Raw genomic sequence first — 20,202 nt, 5'->3', positions numbered from 1 at the left:
AGCACACAAAGACTTTGACATTTCAGGCACCAAAACTAATCCCAAAAGTAAAATGACCAAGTGCAAACACTGGCATAGCAACTTAAGTGAAATAAGTTCAATTATAGTCACCCAATTCTTCTGAGTTGAGATATCTCAAAGAAAAAGCCACCTCCTTAGATGGGATGCCTTAGAATTACTAAAGAGCAATTTCAGCAGACAAAGTGAAATGGATCTGATAAATGAACTGACTGGTTTTGAGTCAAGGTTAGTCAGTAATGCCATTTTTCATCCTTTCCCTAAATAAAAATAGGTTTCTGTTTCCAGGATTGGAAGTGGATAAGCCCATCAGCACCTGTCATTAGGCTAAAACTCACATAATCTGTTTTAAAAGAGCAGACCCCTTGACTTCATTGCTATGTTTTGACCTTTCATCAAATGCAGGTCCTAGAAATTAACATGGAAAAAAGTCAGGGCAATTCAGAGTGTACTTCCAGTTACACAATAAATGCCTTTCTTGTTGGAAAATTATGTTTTGTAAATTGCTTCAATACATCAATACTTCAAAAGATCCATTTTTTTTTACATATGGGTACTCCTTCAACCTATGCAAATCATAACCTCAATTTTCATGAGTTTCTGAGACAAGAGGGCTTAAAAAATACCTAGCTATAAACCTATTGATGGGGAACCTCTCTGAACTCAATTATGCTGGTCTTTAGATGATAGAAACTTAGCAATAATTGCCTGTTCTCAAAGCCTAGATCTTCCAAAGATTAAATTTTGCTGGGATAGCCTTCTAGAATTCACATTTATATCATTACCAAAGTAAACTACTGAAGGTGTGGAGATTTGCTTTTTTCCTAAACAAATTAAGTAGTTTAATATTTACTAGAGAACTTCCTATGTATATAATATACATGTGTATATGAAATGTATAATAATTTATAATAATCTTATGATACATTCTTTTGTAAGGCAAATATCAGTTGGTACTTTTAAAAAATTAGGATTTTCAGGTATTCTTAAGGTATAATTTTAAAAGACTCCCAGAATGATGATACATGCTATATTGACTAATGAGAAATACATTATTTCAGATCGCCATAGCCGACAAATGGAGAAATAACTATTAAAGATATTAATTAATGTTTGTCTTTGAACACATTATATATTAGCAGAAACATAAAAGAAAAACAATGAAGTGGATAAATAAAACTTTTTTTTTCCTTCTGTCAATATTTTTGATCCTGTCCATGCTCTGGGTCTCAAAGTAAAGTCAATTTAATTGTACCAATAAAAGGGATAGCCAAAGTTGTTCCTTCTTAATATTTTTTTTTAAAGATAGTGGATAAATGAGATCACCTTTGGTGTAGCAGAAAGAATCCAAAAAAACTTCTTGATCTAAGATGTCAGAAAATGTATGAAGTTTCTCTTATCTTCCCCACTACCATGATACCCTAATACCACCAAAATGAAAACTATCGTTTTTCATTTATGATGGGGTAAATATTTCTATATTCTGCATAGAACAGAGTATAATGCTACTGCACTATCTTATGACTCAGAGGGGAGAAGGAGAAATTCTTCAAATAAACAAATTTCTGAATTTAAATTATATGTAAATAAAGACTGTAGAAGAGAAATAAGTGCTTCAATCACATAAGTAATGGGTTTTTTTCTCCCATGAAAATTATAATACTTAGGTATAATTTAGGGATTTTTAAAAAACTAGTTAAAAAGAAATTTTTTTTGAAGAGAGGTTTTTCTTAGTTTCTTCATGAGAAACTAAAAAAAAAAACAAACAGATTAGCACTTTCTTTACAATTTATAACCTTGGAAAGTTGCCTGGTGGCTTGAAAGTGACTTCTTTATGGTCATATAATTAGTCTATGTAAGCAAGAGGCCTCGAACCCCAGGCTTCTTTATTCTGAGGCCACTATGCCCTATTTCCTCTAGAGATTATTTTATGGAATGACTGGTTATCAAGAAGTACGATGCCCCCATTTGCTTGTGTAACATGGGTCAAGTGGATAATAGGGGCCATTCCTTGGAGCATTCACAGATATTTACTACATAGTTCAGCCCATTAAATAGAAGAAATTGTGTAGATTTGAGGAGGCTCGTTTTCTGTAACGGGAATAAGGAAAGAGAGAGAGAGCTTTCATTGGCTGAGATGATTTATGAGTAATACAAAAATCAAACTACTGAGTTCTTGAGAATTTTCTTTCTTTTCAAATGTGAAATATGTAGACTAAGTGGAGTTGGTCCAGAGTTGGGTGAAGGGGTGACTGTCTTGTTCCTCACCCTGTCTCTGAAGGTGCTGAGCAGATGGCTGTCTTTATCTCTTTATTTTCTTATCTTTAGGTAGAAGAAGTACTGAGATAAGTCTCTGGGTGAGCCTGTAAGTCTGAAAGACCTGGAAGGATAGAGTTGGGGCTAAAGCATTATCCAGCCATTAACCTAGTTTCAGCAGCAGTATCCACATGGATAGCATTGCTATCCAGTGACTGTGCAGTGATTCAGAATAGAAAGATCCTGGTCATTACCAGGAGAGGAGACAAGCCTAATCTGATTTATCAGCAAAATTGACTATAGTAAAACATAAAATGCCTAATTAGCATATTGCAAAACTGCTTTATGTTCTGACAAGACTAAAAATATTAACCTCCCAACTGATTGCAATTTTAGTTTTAAGTTACCAAATTCTTTTCTATTTATTCTGTTAATGCATATTGTGGGGTTTTTTTAATAGCATTTCTCTGTGTGTAGGAATAAACTATCTGTCCCATACTCAATTTGTGTTGTGCTCTTTTAGTTTCCTCTTTGGGGAGACCCAAACATGAGCCATAACTCAGTGACAAGGTATAATGAGCATCACTCTTAGGATGCCATGGTGAAGATTTGTTAGCAAGCCAATCAGTCAGTGTGAAAACACAACAGCATGAACCTCATATTTTTAATTAGGGATGAGGCTTCCCCAGAAAAAAACCCCATCAGAAAATGCTCAACTAGATAGAAAATAGGCTGAGTGGACATTCCAGTTTCTATTCTCACAGCAGTGGTTATTCTGCATTGGATATAAGTTTTGATTCTGAATGAATACTCCATGTAATGTTCTACATTTTAAAAAAGGCTATGAAAATTGGATAATTTCTACAAAAACCATAAGCTACTTGACAATTTTAAGAGGACAATTATTGCAAAAATGAAAAACTGTTAGGGACCTCCAAGAGGGGATTTAACTAATGGTTCTCCATTCTCCTTGTTTTCTGAAATGAATAGAGATTGATATTGAAAGGTCTAGTAGTGACACAAATGTCTAGGAGTGTTTTTCACCAATCAGTCACTGTCTGTTTTTGAGTCTCATTTCTACTCCTGCTGAGGGAGGCAACTCATTGTTTTAAAATTCTACAAAAAGCATTATTTTTATCTGAAAATCACTGTTAATAGAAAGCTGTAAATTTAAGATTTCATTTGTGAATACAGAAAAGTTCTAACTTATTTTAGAAGCTGTTTTTAAAAATTAGGGTCAACCTTTTAGTTTTACATTTGAACATTTATCCATTCCATGCTTTTAAATAAATTTTAAAAAGTGAATTATCCTATTTCTCTCCCATTTATTTTAAGTAAAAAAAGATCCTCAAGTAAGCATCAAATAATGAATAGGTAACTCTATTCTTTGAGCCAGGATGAGTTGAGTCAAAAGTTTTTGTAACTTATGGTCTCAGTTGCATGGCAGCATTGAGAAGTTGAGGGATTTGTCCAGTCATAAATAATATGTGTCACAAGTGAGGATTTGACTGGTCCTAGAAGTTCTTCACTGGAACCTTCATACTCACAGGTTCACTAAAAAATATTTTTTATTAAATTATTAAATAATAATAACTAATAATTAAGTTCTGAATTTTTGAAGAAAAATATATTTCCAGTGAATATGGAAAATGGTTTAATATCTAAATAGATTTCATTTTTTAAAAAAAATTAGAGAGTAGGTTACTATAGGATCACTTAGAAGCTAAATAATGACACACTAATAATATGACATGGTAATAGTAATGTTGTTATTATATTGATAATATTATTTATTATTATATAGTAATAATGATATGGTAGCTAAGTAATAATGGGTAACTAGGTGGCTCACTGGATAGAATCCTGAATCTGGAATTAAGAAGATTCATCTTCCTGAGATCAAGTTTGATTTCCGACATTTACTAGCTGTGTAGCCCTAAACAAATCATTTATGCCTGTTTGCCTGGATTCTTCATTTGTAAAAATGAGCTAGAGAAGTATTTTCTACAAAAATATGCCAGTATTTTTGCCAAGAAAACCCCAAATAGAGTTACAAAAGATCAGATCCAACTTTAACAACTGAACAACAATAACAAAAGTAATGATAATATTTCCCCAAATTTTATTCTTGTTCAAGTTAGTTTAGATAAGCTCTAGTTAAGGTCCCTTACAACTATGAGTAAATTAACAAATATTTATTAAAATCTTATTACGTATAAGCACTGAGCTAAATGCTGCTGGTGTTTGTTGTCAAAGAGGACCAAAATGACATCACTTTATTGGGGTCAAGAAATGGTGTATCCCACTGTGACCAATCAGACAAGTTTAAGAGGCTCTACCACAGGTCAAGCACAAAGAGTTTATATGAACATTTGGAATGGAGATGTCTCTAAATTTGCATAAATCATATTTCTTTTGAGTTAACTGCAATTCTGCTTCTCTTACAGAGTATATCACCTGATGTGGGTAACACCATACTGGATAGTCCTTTGCTAATGTCTCCCATGTCAAGCAATTGATTCCAAAGCAATTCAAAGAAGAGCAAAAACAGGATCCCTTACCTCAAGAAGCTGATATTCTAAAGAAAGAAAAAAAGCACTGTAATGAACACACATAGTGAAAATAGAAGTTCATCTCAGAAGAAAAGACTTACAATGTAAGTGGGGTGACAACAAAAAGGTGGAGGTGGAGGTATGAAGAATAAGCTCCTCCAACAGCTGAAGAGCTCTCCAAATTGATCTCGACTGAACACAACAGCCAAACCATCATTTATCATTTGCTGTGCATGGATTGTGCAGCTATGATGAGAAAGTGAGCATTCTTAGGCTATGAGGAAATCTGTTTATCATGAATCCTTATGATGTGACCCAAGGAGACTAGATTTTTATCATCTCATTTAAGATGGCAAGAAAAATACAGGAAAAGGAAATGAGTGGAATCCTAAAGTCACAGCACTGAAATGAACTAACCAGCAATGATAAAAGCCATAAGAGAGAAAAGCTTTAAGCAAGACCAGTCACAAGATTGTAATGAGAAAGAGTTACCATGGAAGTATAGTATAGAAAAAAAGATGAATTAGATATGAAACCAGGAGATACAGGTTCAAATCCAGGTTGTGAGACTTACTATTTGTGAACCCCTGGGCAAGCCACTATATCTTGATGAGCTGCTGCTGTCTGGTGCCAGATCCTTATCATGGGGAGGTGCTAGCTCAGCCTAAGTGATCACTATGGATTCTTCCAGTGTCAAATATAAGATCAAGTGATAACAAGAGACAGACTCATATTGCCCATTTCTCTCTCTCCCCTTATAGAAGAAAAAAATGTTCATTTAAATTGATTGACATAATTCAGAGATTTTTCTATAGAGGAAAAAATTAACAGTTTTATGAAGAATAATTAAAAGTAATCAAAGAAGTGTTTTTTATTCTTTTAAAAATAAGTAGCTTATAAAGTGGACTCAGGGATAGGGGGAATATCCAGCAATGAGAATAATGTTTAAACAAAAAAATCAATAAAAGTTATTTAAAATTTTAAAAAAAGATTTTGAATTATAAAACACAAAATGGCCCCCCCAAAAAGATTAAAAAGAGTTCAATTGCACAATTATTTTTAAAGAAAGTTCTTCAATTATTGGAACAAAACATACTAACCAAGAAACAGATGTGTCAAACAACCTGCTCTTAATATTTTTTTAACTTTAAAACAGCAAATCTATCCAGAGCATAAAATATGAATTGGCAAAAAGAAAACTACAATTATTTGGAACATATGGGACTCAAGAAGCCCAGTCTCCAAACTCATGGCTATCAAAAGTTGAACTTGTAAAGGTTCCAAAGGAAATTTTTATTTGAAATATTTTCAAAGCATTTCTTTCCTTTGTGCATGCAAAAACAATTGCTTGACGTTTCCCAGAACAGGGACAGGCTTCTGTTATTCTTTAAAAATACTTCACACTCATGCTCAAAGACCCTGAGACTTAATTGTTAGCAAGCTGTTTCCATTTCTAAACTCTTGAGTCTGTTTTCCTTTCTCAACTAGAAAGTGCTTGATGTTTTAAGGTGTTGGGTCTCTCTACCCCCTCCTCCCACGCCCCCAGGGGGTGGTGGACAGGAAGGAGCCTGAGAGCAACTGGACGTGAAAGAAAACAGCAAGAGGAAACAGTGCTCTCTTCATCTGGGAGACCCATTCCAAGCCCCCATTTTGGGGCAGGTGTAAAACTTTATATCTTTGGGAAAATGGCTAGAATCTTAGTCTCTTTCCCCCTTGCTCTACAGCTACTCCCTCCAAAGTGCTAGGGAGTGTGTGTGAGAGAGATCAGGGGCAAGTTTTAAGGAGGGGATGAACCAATACAGATTCCTCCCCCGACCCTTTCACTCATGAAACTGTACGTGGGCTGCTGCATTGTAAATAAGCTATTAATGCAGCTTTGGGAGTGAGCTGATTCCCACACAGTCCAGGTGCCTGAAAAACAGTCTTATATTGCAAAGTCAGTTTATATTCTATAGAATATGTGTTTATTTTGGGGAGGAGGGGGAATAGGGAGGTCCCATTATGTTAGATTTAATCAATGTAGAGAACTGAGACCAGCTCACTTTATCTACTACTAAAAGCAATTCTTGCCCCTATAAGACTTACAAGTCATTGGGAAATAACAGACACAAATAAGTAAATATATAATAACTTGAAGTAAGCAAAAGCAAAAAAGAAAAAAAAAATAGGGAAATGTTTTCCTTTCCTTTTAATTTAGGAAATGACACCTGAAGAAAGTGAATAACTCTCAAAGAAAGCAAAGGATTCTAAGAGGTGAAGGAAGGTGGGGAAGTGGGGGTGGGGGAGTGGGAAGTATATTCTTGGAACAGCTAGACAAAGATATAGAGATAGGAAACAGAAGGATAAGTTCCCAGAACAGCTAGTAGGCCACTGTAGCTGAAACATTATTGCCAACTCTGATAGCATACTACAAAACTCTAGCTTCTAACTAAATCTGATCTTAGGAAGCAGGAAATTACTTATGTTTATTCTGTCTTCTCCCAGAACACACTAATTCAGTTACACAGATACATCAGGTTGTCAGGTCTGTCACCATGTATCTCTTTAAAAAGCACTCTATATTGTAACCTTCTGTGTAGGACTGGAGCCAAACACTTGTTTTTATTGACTAGATGGAAGTATGGTGAAGAGAGCAAATGGATGGAAGGAAGTATGCAATAACATCATACAGGAAACTGATCACTGGAGAAAAGTGATTTCTAAGACAAAATGAAATAATGTTAAAATAAAAAATGAAAGTCCATTCTGAGATCGCTTTTTTTAAGATGACAGATAATTCAATTATGATGAAACTCAAAAATCACAGACTAGAGCTATTCACATATTGCAATATGTCCCCTTTGATCCTATGATGTTTCCCTTTTAACAGGTTCCTTATACTTCCTTTCTTGTTATTGCCACCACAATTTGCAAAACAATTTTTAAAAATCATTTCTGCTCTGTTCTCAAAAATGCTTGTCAAGTACCATGGTTGCTCTGAATTTTATGAAGCATCTTCTCTCATAGAATAAGTGATAATCACCTTTGGAGATACCTTTTGAAGTGAAGAAAATCCACAATGACCACCCTACTCTAAGCTAAAAGTACAAAAAAAATTTGTCCATCTTATGTTCAAACTGAGTAAAAATGAATACATTCCAAGTTTCTAACACTTTCTTAGGAAAGGAGTTGCTGCAACTTGCTAGATGGTAAATCATTTCAGTAGATTGTTTATTTTTTGAGACATTTAAATGAAAAAAAAAATGAAGGCCACATACATTTTATTATTCACAGATCAACTAAGTTCAATAAAGATGGGGTTTATGAAACCCCATTTTTATAGTTGAAAACCCAATACTGTCCTATTTCAATGGGGAGAAAGCCAAGGATAAAGTAATATAACAATAATTTCTTAGGAATTAAAAAAGGGAAGGTTTTTAGAACCTGAGTTAAATTTCAATTTATCTCCTAGTTTGAAATATACACCAAAAACAGGAATAAAACTGTAAAGTCTTATTTTTTCAAGTTTAACATCCTTTTGTAAAAAATGTTATTGTCTCCTAACACCACTTACCTGCTTTCCATCAAGTGTACAGAGCCTCTTGACAACACCCGAATCTAATTTAATGGCTTCTGTTATGTCTGTTAAGACTTGCTCAAATGAATGGGCTGTCTTTTTATTCAGCAGGATCCTCACAGCTTTTCGAGGCTTCACTCCACTTCGAATCACAGTCACCAATTTGGGCTTGATGAAATCTTTGCTTTCCTTCACTTCACTCTTTGTAGAAGCTAATGGAGTCACTGGCCGAGTCGAGCCAGCCTTGATGTTCACTGACCAATTTGGATTAACATTCTTGGTGTAATCAACTTTTCGAAATGGTTCATTAGATGCACATACATAGCTTTCACCTAAGAAAAAACAGCATAAGTCTTATTAGCATCTTTCCTTACCATGGAAGCTGCTTTTTGTCACAAGAAATAGCTTTTTCGATAATTTCAAACATTCTGCTAGTGAAAAACAAGTTAATTCAATAGTTTTGTTTTTTTTTTTTTTTTTTTAATAAGCTCAATTCAAGACCATATGGTAATAGTAGAAGAACGAATCTTATAATGCAATTCAGGAAACCTAGATCCTAGCAGCCCTCACCTTGCAATTAACTCTAATCTTGTCAGGTCATTTCAGAAGAATGTAATAAAGAATGAGTTTTGGAAATCCAGTTCTACTACAAAACTCTTTCCCTCTTAAGAACTTAAATACCTTAAGGTATTCATCAGTAAAGCTAGTTCAACTAAAGAGAGAGCTCTTTTTAGGGGTTGGGATAAGGAAGGCAATAGCTTAAGTGACTTGCTCAGGATCACACAACTAAGTGTCTGAGGCTAAATTTGAACTCAGGTCCTCCTGATTTCATGGCCAGTGAAAAGCAGGAATTCTTAACATAGCAATGTATTTTAAATATTTTTATATTTGTTTCAATACAACTGACTTCCTTTGTAATTCTATTCTATTTTATGCATATAGAAGCATTATTCTGAAATAAAATCCATAGGCTTCATTAGAATGAATAAGTCAAGGAGACACAAAAAAAGGTTTTTAAAAAATTGTACTACATGATTCTTAAAGGTTATCTTCTACTCCTAACTGTATTAGTCCAATCTACAAAAGATTTTTCATTTTGGAAAGAAAAAAATATTTTATGTTAATTGAGGATAGAGAGAAAAAAAAAAACAAATTTAGTTCATTTATTTTATGCTCATTGAGGAAATAGTTCTGACATATCATATTTTCCTTCCCCAAATCCAAAGATCCTATTTCAATTTATAGTAAAAGAAAACTGTATCTTTACAGTGTTGACCAAACAATATTCAAAAACCATTTATTCAACAACTCAAAAATTTTAAATTTTGATAACACAAGGAAACAAAAATCTGAGTGAAATTTCTTTTCATTAAGGAATCAGATTGGCAGAAAAAAAACAACTTTCCATATGCCTGCTCAAAAGTGCTTAAGGTCACTAAGTAATCATCAAAATTATTCATTCACAGTTTCTTGATATCTTCTGCCTAATTTTCTTTGCAATAATCATTGAATCTATAATATTTAAATGTTTTTTTTTTAATTTTACTAACAAGTAACTAAACACTTTAAAATTCTGAAAAAAGTTTAGATTTGTACAAGTATAATCACATATTATTTCTGGGATCAGACAAATCACTGAACCTCTCTGAGGCTCAACTTAGACTAAGATCCTTTCAGTCTCTAAAATTTTATAATTTTAATATCTTAAATATATCATACTTTAAAATGGAAAACAATATTATCAGCATCATATTAAACAAACACTATATCTGTTCAATATGCACCCTCATACATATATGCTACTACAGATATACATTATACATAGATATATTTTTTTAGATCTGTGAGTTATTATCAGGTGTAGTCCTGGTGTGGAAAGTCCTTCCACCAATTCCAGCAATTCACTGATAGATTAAAGTTGCAATGCTTGAACACTGAGTGGTTGATTTGCCCATGGTCAAACAGACAGGTCTGGAGTCCAGATCTTAGCTCTAAGTGAATCCTTTGTATATTATCATGTGGCCTCCCATCTAAGTATCTGTGTAGAGATGGGGAGAAGGCATGGTATTCTCTCCACCAAGACAAACCACAATCTAAATATAATTAGTGGATAAGTACCCAAGTGTCAGAGAGGTTATGTGATTTGTCCATAGTCTGGACTGGGAACAGGTTGGATAATAATCTCAGTGCTCTATCCTATGGCAAACTGTCACTAATATTGGGAGAGGGGAGGAGTCTAAATGGATTAGATAATTGACATAAGAAGCTCCTAGTGAGGAAATTCCTTCTATTGATGCAATTCTACAACTGACAGACTTAATGAATTTCTTGGGGCATCCATGAAGTTAAACAACTAATCAAAAGTCATACAGATAATATATATCCACTGTAGGTGGCACTAAAGGTAGGATTTGATACCAAATCCTCCTGAATTTTAAGACCAGCTTTCCATTCATTGGGATTCTAAAATATGCATAAAAATTAAAATACTATAAAAAGGTGCTCATCTGGAAGATGCAAAATATTTTTTTACTTGTATAAGAACTTAATGCATTGCATTGATTCATCTTTATAATATCCTTGCAGTTGTTATAAAATATAATTTTCTTATTCAAAAAAGAAAAAACCTACCATGAAAAAAAACAAAAACACCTTGCCAAGAATACATGTGTCCACAAAATATAAGCTTCCTAAAAGCAGGGACTGTTTTGTTTTGCCTTTGTAACTTTTGTTACTTTCTCTAGTGACTGACATATAGTAGGTGCTTAATCAGTGCTTACTGGTTCACTGGTTCAATAACAAAAACCAAGATTATAAGATTATAAGAATCATTGCAAAAAGAAGTTAGGTGATCAAATTAAAAGTGTTTCTATAACTATAGTTTATAGTTAGTTCACTGTTCAAATGACTGGAGGACAGCTGAATATAGGATCTTACAAAGAAGCCAAGTCTGAACTCTAGCCCAAATACAGATCATTTTATTCAATGTCAATAAAAAGTTGCAATGTGATTTTTACTTGTATGTTGTGAGAAGAATTTCTCAGCTGTGACTTACTTTGATTCACCCAATGTACTCTAGAAGAGATCTGATTTAATTTTAATTTAAAAAATAGCAATCATATATTTTGAACAGATATGCAATCTTCCTTATAATCTTCCTTTGGTTTTAAGCAAAAAAAGCTAACTACACAATAACAAATATTTTAAAATTTAATATTAAATATTATGTCTATTTTTTCCAAAAATACTTAGAAATCAATGAAATGGTAGGGAAGGGAAGAGATATTATGGTCAAAAAATTGCAGAAAACAAGACAGCTGGACTAAGTCTTTACTGCAGCAGAAGGGAGAGGAAAATGAACAGGCAAAGATGATTGTAATAGAGAGAATACAAAGAAAAACAACGAATTTTGTAAATTAATAAATTACCTGCACAGGAGATTTCCAGTGACCTTAGCAATATGCCAAGCAAAAGAGCTAAAGCTTACTTTTCAAATTTTTCTGCATTCCTTTCAATACTCATTTTCCCTAATTGGCTTCCAAAAAAATTATACTTAAAAAAATTATCTGAAATAAGCGCTTTGCTTCCTATGTTTCTCTGTGTCTGTATTACATAATTCCTGGGGACTTTCCTGTCTTCTTCAAATGCAATTTAATATTTAAAATAATTTATTCAAAATGTGTATACATAAGCCTTTTCCCTGTCCATACTATATATATATAAAAAAGAGAGAGTCTTACTCTCCAGATATATCATAGATTTTTATCAAAGTCTTGGCATAGCTTTAGTCAATAACTAAGGAATTTCTGAGCTCATTTAGGACTGTCCTGGGCCTTTCCCCAAACTTTTTCTACAACACAGCAAAATCTTGGTGTTATCAAGTTTGTCTGCAAAAAAAGACGTTTCAAGCAAATGGTAACTTAAGTCCAAATCCCAACTTTATCCATGTAATTTCACTTTGTAGTCCTGACAGATGTTTAACATTCTACTTCAAGAAGCTCTGAATTTAATCTAAAAACAAAATCCCTTTAAACTCACAAAGAAACTTTTCCAGTCTACAAAACCACATTAGCCACTAACTTCTTCACCATTCTCCATAAGCATCCCCTTGTAGTAAAAATGTCCAAGAATTTTCCATTTAAAACAAAAAAGTATTTGCTAAATACTTTTTAAAAATTGCAGCACTAACTTAATAGCCAAAGGTGACTGCCTATCTGTAAAGGGTAAAGTTGAAAAAGTGCTGAAAATGGAGTCAAGGAGCAGAGTTAAAATTCTGCTCAATTCTGCTACTTACTACATGTGTAAACAAGGTCAACTCACTAAATCTTCTGGGATTTAATATAAATGAGTTTCAATTACATAATATCACATATCTATGATCTCATGAATTGAATTACTTAAAAACACTGGATTTGACTTTAAATTTAACAAGTTGAGAGGATATAAAAACTCTCCAAAGTCTTATAATAATCATGAGAAAAAAAATTTTTCAGCCACTAGGTACTCATCTTGTTAGATTATTAAGTATCTTTTTTCTGGAAAATTATAAATGGGGCCATTTTTTTAAATCATTCTATTCTCTAAAGGTACATTTCGCTTCATAGATGAAGACTGAAAAACAATCATCAATGAGGAAGGATCACCAAAGTGATTCTTCATTCCTTTTGGATAACATTATGATTGGGCAGCTAGCTGGCCCAGTGGATAGAGTGAGAGGCCTGAAGTCAGGAAGACTCATCTTCCTTGGTTCAAATCTGGGGTGACCCTGGTGAAGTCACATAACCTTGTCTGCCTTAGTTTCTCATCTGTCATTTGAATTAGAGAAGGAAATGACAAACCACTCCAGTATCTTTGCCAGGAAAACCCTAAATGAGGTCACAAAGAATTGGTCATGACTGAAAACAATTGAACTGAATGAATTCAGATCCTTATGGTCCAAAGGCTAAATTCTAACTCTGTCACTTAGCAGCCACATTATCTTCAGCAATTCACTCAAATTTCAGACTAGATGACCTCACAGGTCCCTGATAGCACTAAATCTACAATTTATTATTCTTTTGATGAGAAGAAAAACTTGTTAATAAAGAACCCATTAAGGAAGAAAAATATTAAGTTATCAAAAGTATTTTCTCTTCTTTTGGTCAGCAAATTAGCCAGGAAAATCAAAACTGCAAAAAAATCTTGGCAAAGACTATTTTACACAGGCTGTTTGCTCTCTCACTCTTAAAAGTAATTTGTATTGTTTTACACATTTTGTTCTATTTTATCTTTGCATCATTTTGTATATTCATTTTCTTCATTCACAAACTAATAAGTTTGGACTACTATCCTCTAAGATTTCCTTCGGCTCCCAATCTCTGACTCTATTATTTAACCTTGTAATCTCTCATCTGTGGGTAAGTTATCTATCCCACAATTGTATTTGCATTTGTCCTTATATCCTTACATCACTTTGTGCCAGAAAGTAGGTCATTAAAGTCTTTAAACTGAACTGGAAGACCTGCAGTTTCTTCAAATTGGGATGATGCTTCTAACACTAGAGTAGAGGTTCAGAATAAAATGATATCCTGCAGAAAGAAGGAATACATATTTTAAGGGAGATAATTTGGGCAGTAAGCATATTCAGAGTAGGTGGTAAATGCTTGTTTACAACAAAGTCTGACATAATTCAGGAACACTTGGGGTTTCAATGGAGCATTATCCCACCAACTGCCTGTTCTAACTCTTTAAAAAGCAAAGTCATATGTTCCTGGTTGAATGAGAGTGAATACAGGAAAATGGGAGAGCGCATTTAAGGAATAGGGAAGAGCAGGATGATGTAAGGGGGGAAAAAAACCCTTCCCCTTTCTACTTCAGGTTCTGAGAAGAATAATCAAACTCATTAAATTGCTGCTTCTGGAAAGAATATGATCATTTATTACCTTTGTCTCCACTCACCATTCCTGTAAATTCTGCAGAAAAAAACTCCCTTCCTGCTCATCACTGTCCCTAAGTATTGTCTTCTCCATCAGAATATAAGCTCTTAATGGACATGTACCATCACTTTTGTATTTGCATCCAAATGGCTAAACACAGTTCTTGGCATATAGTAGGCTTTTTCATTTGTGCCTTGGCTGAAGTTGCTGTTTCTATAATCCTTTTAGTTACTGAGAAATTTTTAATCTCTCACATTCTCCTAAGACCTAAAACCAAGATTTGCTTCTTGAGGAATGTAACCAAAGGAAATAAGTATGCACTCTCTGTAAAAGCCAGAAATCTAAGTTTGGATTCTTTCATCAAGTACAACATGATTGTAAGAATTGTTCTGTGTGTGGATTACAGCATACATATCTCCATCAAAGGCATGTCTAAATTAGGTTCTACACTTAGCTAGTTAAGAAAAATATAGGGTGAGAAAACAAAAGAGTGATTTATTATCCTGTTAAAACAAATAACTTAATTGTGTCTTGCAACCAAACCAGAGGGCAGCCAAAATTTAAACTCATACAAAGCAATACGGGACAGTAGAAAGAATGTTACCCACGTCTGAGGTTTGAGACCTGGTTTCTCAATAGTTACTACCATTTAGTAGGTGTAGGAATTAGGGGAAGTAACTAACCTTCTTTAAAGCCTTAGTTATCTCAGGTATAAAATGGAAATGGTTTTTCCTCCTTGATCACAAGTAACTAGACTAATGTATCCCAAATTCTCTCTTTTTAAAATAAATAATTCTAAATAGGGCCAGAATGGCATCATAGATAAGTTCCAGATTTGGAGTCATGTAATGGGCTGAGGCGCAAGTTGATGTACTGAGGTCCCAAGCACATGAGGCTAAATAGTAATTGGACCATATTCTATTAATATATAAGCTTGGAGAAAGAATGGCCCCGGCCCACTCTTTGTGCAAGTCCTGATGTGTTGTATAGGAAATGACGATTTTGGTGGGTGGAGGCAGGGGAGTGGAAAAGGAAGGGGAAGGAGAGACTGACCTCTGTGATGGCCCTTCAGCTCAGGTCTCTCTCTGCTAGCTGGCTTCCTGTCACAGCTGCCCATATTGCTATCGCAATCCTTTTTCATCTCTTCACTTCAATAAAGATTGAAGATTTTTCCCTTAACCTGAATTTCTGACTCCGGCTGATTTTAAATACGCGGTCATCACAGAATCAAGAAAATCTGAATTCAAATTACACCTCAGACACTCATGAGTGATCCTCAGCAAATCATTAAGCTCTTTGGAACTCATGATTGTTCTGAGGATCAAATGTAAAACACTCTAAAAACCTTACAGAAATATATAAATGTAAATCATCATAATAATAATGATATTGAACACTATAAAAGAGAACATTATTTAAAATAATAAAGGTGATGTAACAGAGATTCACTTTACCACTGTGGTCCGATACCAAAAAACAAAATGTACTGCTCAAGTACACTGAGTTAATGCACCCCGAAATAATATTTTGTTACTAAAATGTGGAAGGAATTTGCCAACAAAAAATTAGTATTAATGGTGTATGTACATAAACACATGCACATTTATTAAGTGCTTACTGGCTTGTTAAGTACTAGGATGCAGAGAAAACAAAACAACAATGAAAAATTCAACCATTTCCTGACTTTATGGAACTTGCATTCTAATGGGAGAAATAATATGTACATAAATAGATGTATAAGACAGAGAGCTTAAGGAAAAGCACTTGAGTTGTAGGATCCAGGAAAAGTTCCTTGCAGAAAGGAATGAACTAAGTCTTGAAGGAAGGTATTCTGAGAGGTGAAAGTGAGGAGGAAGAATATTTAAGACATGGAGCACAGCTAATGTAAAAACAAAGATAATCATCATGTCAGGAAAAGAAAGCACAATATCGGTAGATTTGGAGAGTGCAGGGAGGGAGTTAAGTGTGGGTAATATATAATGCACAAATATATAATGATATGTATTAAAGGAATACCATTTAGTAGAATTAATGACAGAAAAACAAATACATGGTAAATCTAATCCCAGATATCACACAGAGTTCAATAGAAGGGAAATCAGAATGGTAAAGAACCTTCTTTTTACATAGGAATTTGTTGAAAGGATTTAGAGTGCTTAGCATAAAGAAGAATAAAGGGGAGGGAGAATTGGAAAAGATTTAATCTTCTTGACCTAGAGAAAAGAATTAGGGGCAACTGATAAGAGTTGTAAGGGAACAAACTTAAGTTTGATATAAGAAAAACTTCCTAATAATTGTAGCTATCCCAAAGTGTAATGGGCTGCCTCCAGATGTAGCGTGTTCCCCTTCATTCTATGTTTTTAAGCTGAGGCTGAGTAACCCATTCATCAGACATGTTATATAGGCGATTCCTTTGGACCATATGACCTCTAATTCCAAAACTGTATGATCTAATGGTTTCCTAGAAAGATTATCACCAAATATCTCTGGAGATGAATTTGTGTCCTTTACTATTTTCACAAAACTCTAGAGAAGGATGATCCACAAGCAATCCACTAACACCTGTTATTTTGACAAATGGCTTTTATAATAATGAATGGGGACAGAGAGGATATCAAATTTTGACCATGAATTTGACTTGCTTTCCTGGGATATGTGAAAGGGTAATCCGATTTCTTCCACTCTAGGCCAATTTCTTGAACACAATCCCTTCATTCTTTTAAACAAGATGAACGAGATAAAATGAGATCTTTCAAGACAGTTGTGAAAATCGAGTAAGGCTTCATCTATTTCAAAGTTTGAGTAGGCCTGAAGGACTTTAAGTCAAGGGCATATTTAAAGTGTCTCCTCCCTGCTATCTTAAGGACATACTTAAAGTCTCTTCCTGCTATCCCCTCCCAGTTAGCCCCCTAAGGGCATACTTAAGTCCCCTTCTTGTTATCATCCCTATTTCAGCCAAATATGGGCAACTATGTACTTGTTGGTCAAGTTCAATTTCTTGGATAGTTCCCACGTATGTAAGATCCTCAGCCGATAAGGATGAGGGTCAGTGGTGGGAGGGGGACTTTGTGTTAGGGATAAAAGCACCGACGCTACCCCTTACGGTGCCTCCTCCCTTCAATTGTCTGCTCGATGGGTGGTTCTTGAGAAAGTTATAGTAAACTTTTCTTTGCTTCTAGAGATCTATCCAGTTGTTTTATTAATGGTTTCTGACCCACACAAAGAGAAAGAGAAAGAGAGATGAACAGGCAGAGACAGAGAAAGAGGTAGAAATACAGAGACAGAGATACAAAAGCAAACCAAAAGACATACAGAGAGAGAACAGAGCAGAACTCCTGCCAATTTCCCAACAATTGTGGTAGGAACAGACAGAACCACTGAAATGACATTTAGGTCCAGACTGTTTATAATTTTACCACTGCAGGAACCACTGCAGTAACTTGTGTTAACCTCAAAAACTCTTACTTTGAAACTTGGTGCAGAAGGAAGCTTATTTATATTTGTTTTCAGTTCTAGTCCATTTGTATCAGTATCCTCTTGACATAATTGAATAAATGCTGTAATTCAGCAAAATTTGCTTCTGTAGTTGAATTCACCCTTCAGTTTCACCTTACACTCAAATAAACAAGATGATGACATCATATCATATGCAACATAATCTGCTATATTAAAAATAAAAGCATTCTTTCCCTGTCCTAGGCAGCATGACACTTGGCTAAGAGGACAAAATGTAGTAACAATCAGAAAGACTACCAGTAGAGAAGGGGTGAGGATTCAATTGTGCTGCATTTTCTTAATAATACAAACTTATATCAAGAATTATAAATAATTCTTAAATTCTCTCAGGAAAAAAATAAAATGAAAGATAATACCAAGGATTCAGAAATCAATCTCTCTCTCTCTCTCTGCTAATGATGTCAAGAAGGAAAGAGGAACAAGATGAGAAGTTTTTTAAATGCACAAGGAAATGAAAACACAAGAACTTTGGCAGGATGTCCATCCAACATTGTAAGTTAAAGTAAGGTATCATACATCCATGAAATCGATATAGTATAAAGTTCCATTGGATCTGTCCTTGAGGAAAATAACCTAAACTTTCTGCAGATACCCTCACCATCCCAAATCTCTTTAAGAAGTGTTTGGGAAGACTGCTTCAAAACTAAGTTCTTTTGGCTTCTATGCTTTCAGAACTCTCTATACTCAGTTACCAACAAAGGAAAAAACAACGGTGGGCATGAGAAGGCTGCAACAAATTATATACAAAGAATTACAAAGAAAAAGCAAAATAAAAGATGTCATTAAAGAAATGTAGAAATGAAAAAGAAGTAGCTAGTCAGGTGATAAGAGAAAAGGGTAATCAATGAACAGCCTGTGTGTTTTCCAGTATCCTCTTGATGTCAGCAAACAAGGTGGATCTCCTGGAGAAAATTTATGAGAAGACATAGACAAGAGACTTATGGAATAAATAGACATGTAAAGAATACAAGCTGCATTCCAGGAGAGAGTGTTCATATCACTGAGATCACAGAACTATTGGAGCATTTGAGTATGAATTAATAAAAGCTTGAAAAAGAAGGGTTATATTTTCCTGAGATTAAATATCAAGGAACTCTATTTTACTCTCTGAATGGACTGGCTCCTACTAAGATGTTTGTTTGTAGGTTTCCATGTAATTGGAAGAATGTCTCCTTGTTTATAACTGAATAGGTCTACTCAAGAATGACATGTCTAAGTAGAAGCAATTTTTTTTTAAATTATAGAAAACAATTCAATTGAACAAACATTTATTAAACACCTAATTATAAAATGATGTAAAGATTAAAAAAAACAGTCCTTTACCCCGAGTAATATATTCTAATGCATAGGAAAAGAAGACATACACACAAGTAATCATGATTCACGGATAAAGATTGTTTCCATTTTAACTTTTGTAAACCTGTGCTTAACATAGTGCTTGGCATGTAGTAATTAATAACTTAATAAATATTTAATTATTAAGTGACAGGGACAAAAGAGAGCCAAAAAAGGTGCTGTGAGAAACTCTGCACAAATATATAGATGATGAGGCTTTCAGAAAATGAATTCATCAGCACAGAAACACCCAGTATGTATTTTGCCTCAACCAAGACAACACAAAACTCTCAGGGTGTTTTAGTAGTTAACTCTCAGGGTGTTGCCTAAGGCAGAAAGAGAGATTAAATGATTTGCCCAGAATCACCCAGCTGGTAAGTGAATGAGGTAGCACACTACCTCTACAATTTAAGAATATCACCACATATCCTGATGTTGTCCAAATGAATGACATCCAAGCAAGAGACTGATCTCTTTCACACAAATGGGGAGATTCAATGAAGAGACACAAATGATTCAGCGCATACTAAGACTAAGCAGGAAGTAGTTCTCTAATACCCTAAGGCATTCAATATGCTTTTTTATTACATGTCATCTTAAATACTTATACACCAGAACTGGTGGAAAATATTTTGAAACCAAAGAGCCAAAGTTCAAATCACAGGTCTGAAATTTGTATGACTCCAGTCAAGATATTTATTCTCTGTGGGCCTCAGTTTCCTGATCTGTTCAAAAAAAATTAGAGAATGTGACTCATTCTCTAATCTCTTCTCTAAATTTATGACCCTGTGATCCTCTCTGGTAACTACCATAGCTACCTTCTATTCTTTAATCAAAGGAATGCTAGATTTAAAAGGCAAATGTCTCTTATTCTCTATGTGATCCTGCTCAAGTCATAACTTCAGAAGACCAACTTTAAAGGCCATTTAGTTCAACTTGTACCTGAATATGAGTATACCCAACAAATTGGCTCAAGCTTTGCTTTGAGGACCTCAAGTAGGGGGAAGTACGGAAACTCTTAATGTTGTAGTAGAGGGGGACCTCTTAAAAGGAA

The 20,202-nt window shown here is 34.3% G+C and overlaps 1 protein-coding gene across 4 annotated transcripts in view; it reads right to left on the bottom strand.

The window, feature by feature from the left end:
* Positions 1-20,202, bottom strand: part of DCLK2 (doublecortin like kinase 2) — a 202,192-nt gene that overhangs the window by 163,040 nt on the left and 18,950 nt on the right. For all 4 annotated transcript variants that reach the window (XR_007948403.1, XR_007948404.1, XM_051966349.1 and 1 more), the window contains exon 2: positions 8,380-8,714. Coding sequence is in view for 2 of the 4 variants with exons in the window: in XM_051966349.1 (XP_051822309.1) it covers positions 8,380-8,714 (335 nt within the window). In the remaining 2 variants the exon portion in view is untranslated. The remainder of the gene's footprint in view (positions 1-8,379; positions 8,715-20,202) is intronic.

Source organism: Antechinus flavipes, chromosome 6 (assembly GCF_016432865.1).
Source record: "Antechinus flavipes isolate AdamAnt ecotype Samford, QLD, Australia chromosome 6, AdamAnt_v2, whole genome shotgun sequence".
Classification (NCBI taxonomy): Eukaryota; Metazoa; Chordata; class Mammalia; order Dasyuromorphia; family Dasyuridae; genus Antechinus; species Antechinus flavipes.
The sequence above is the reverse complement of the archived record's forward strand: the minus strand, read 5'-3'. Positions and strand labels throughout refer to the sequence as shown.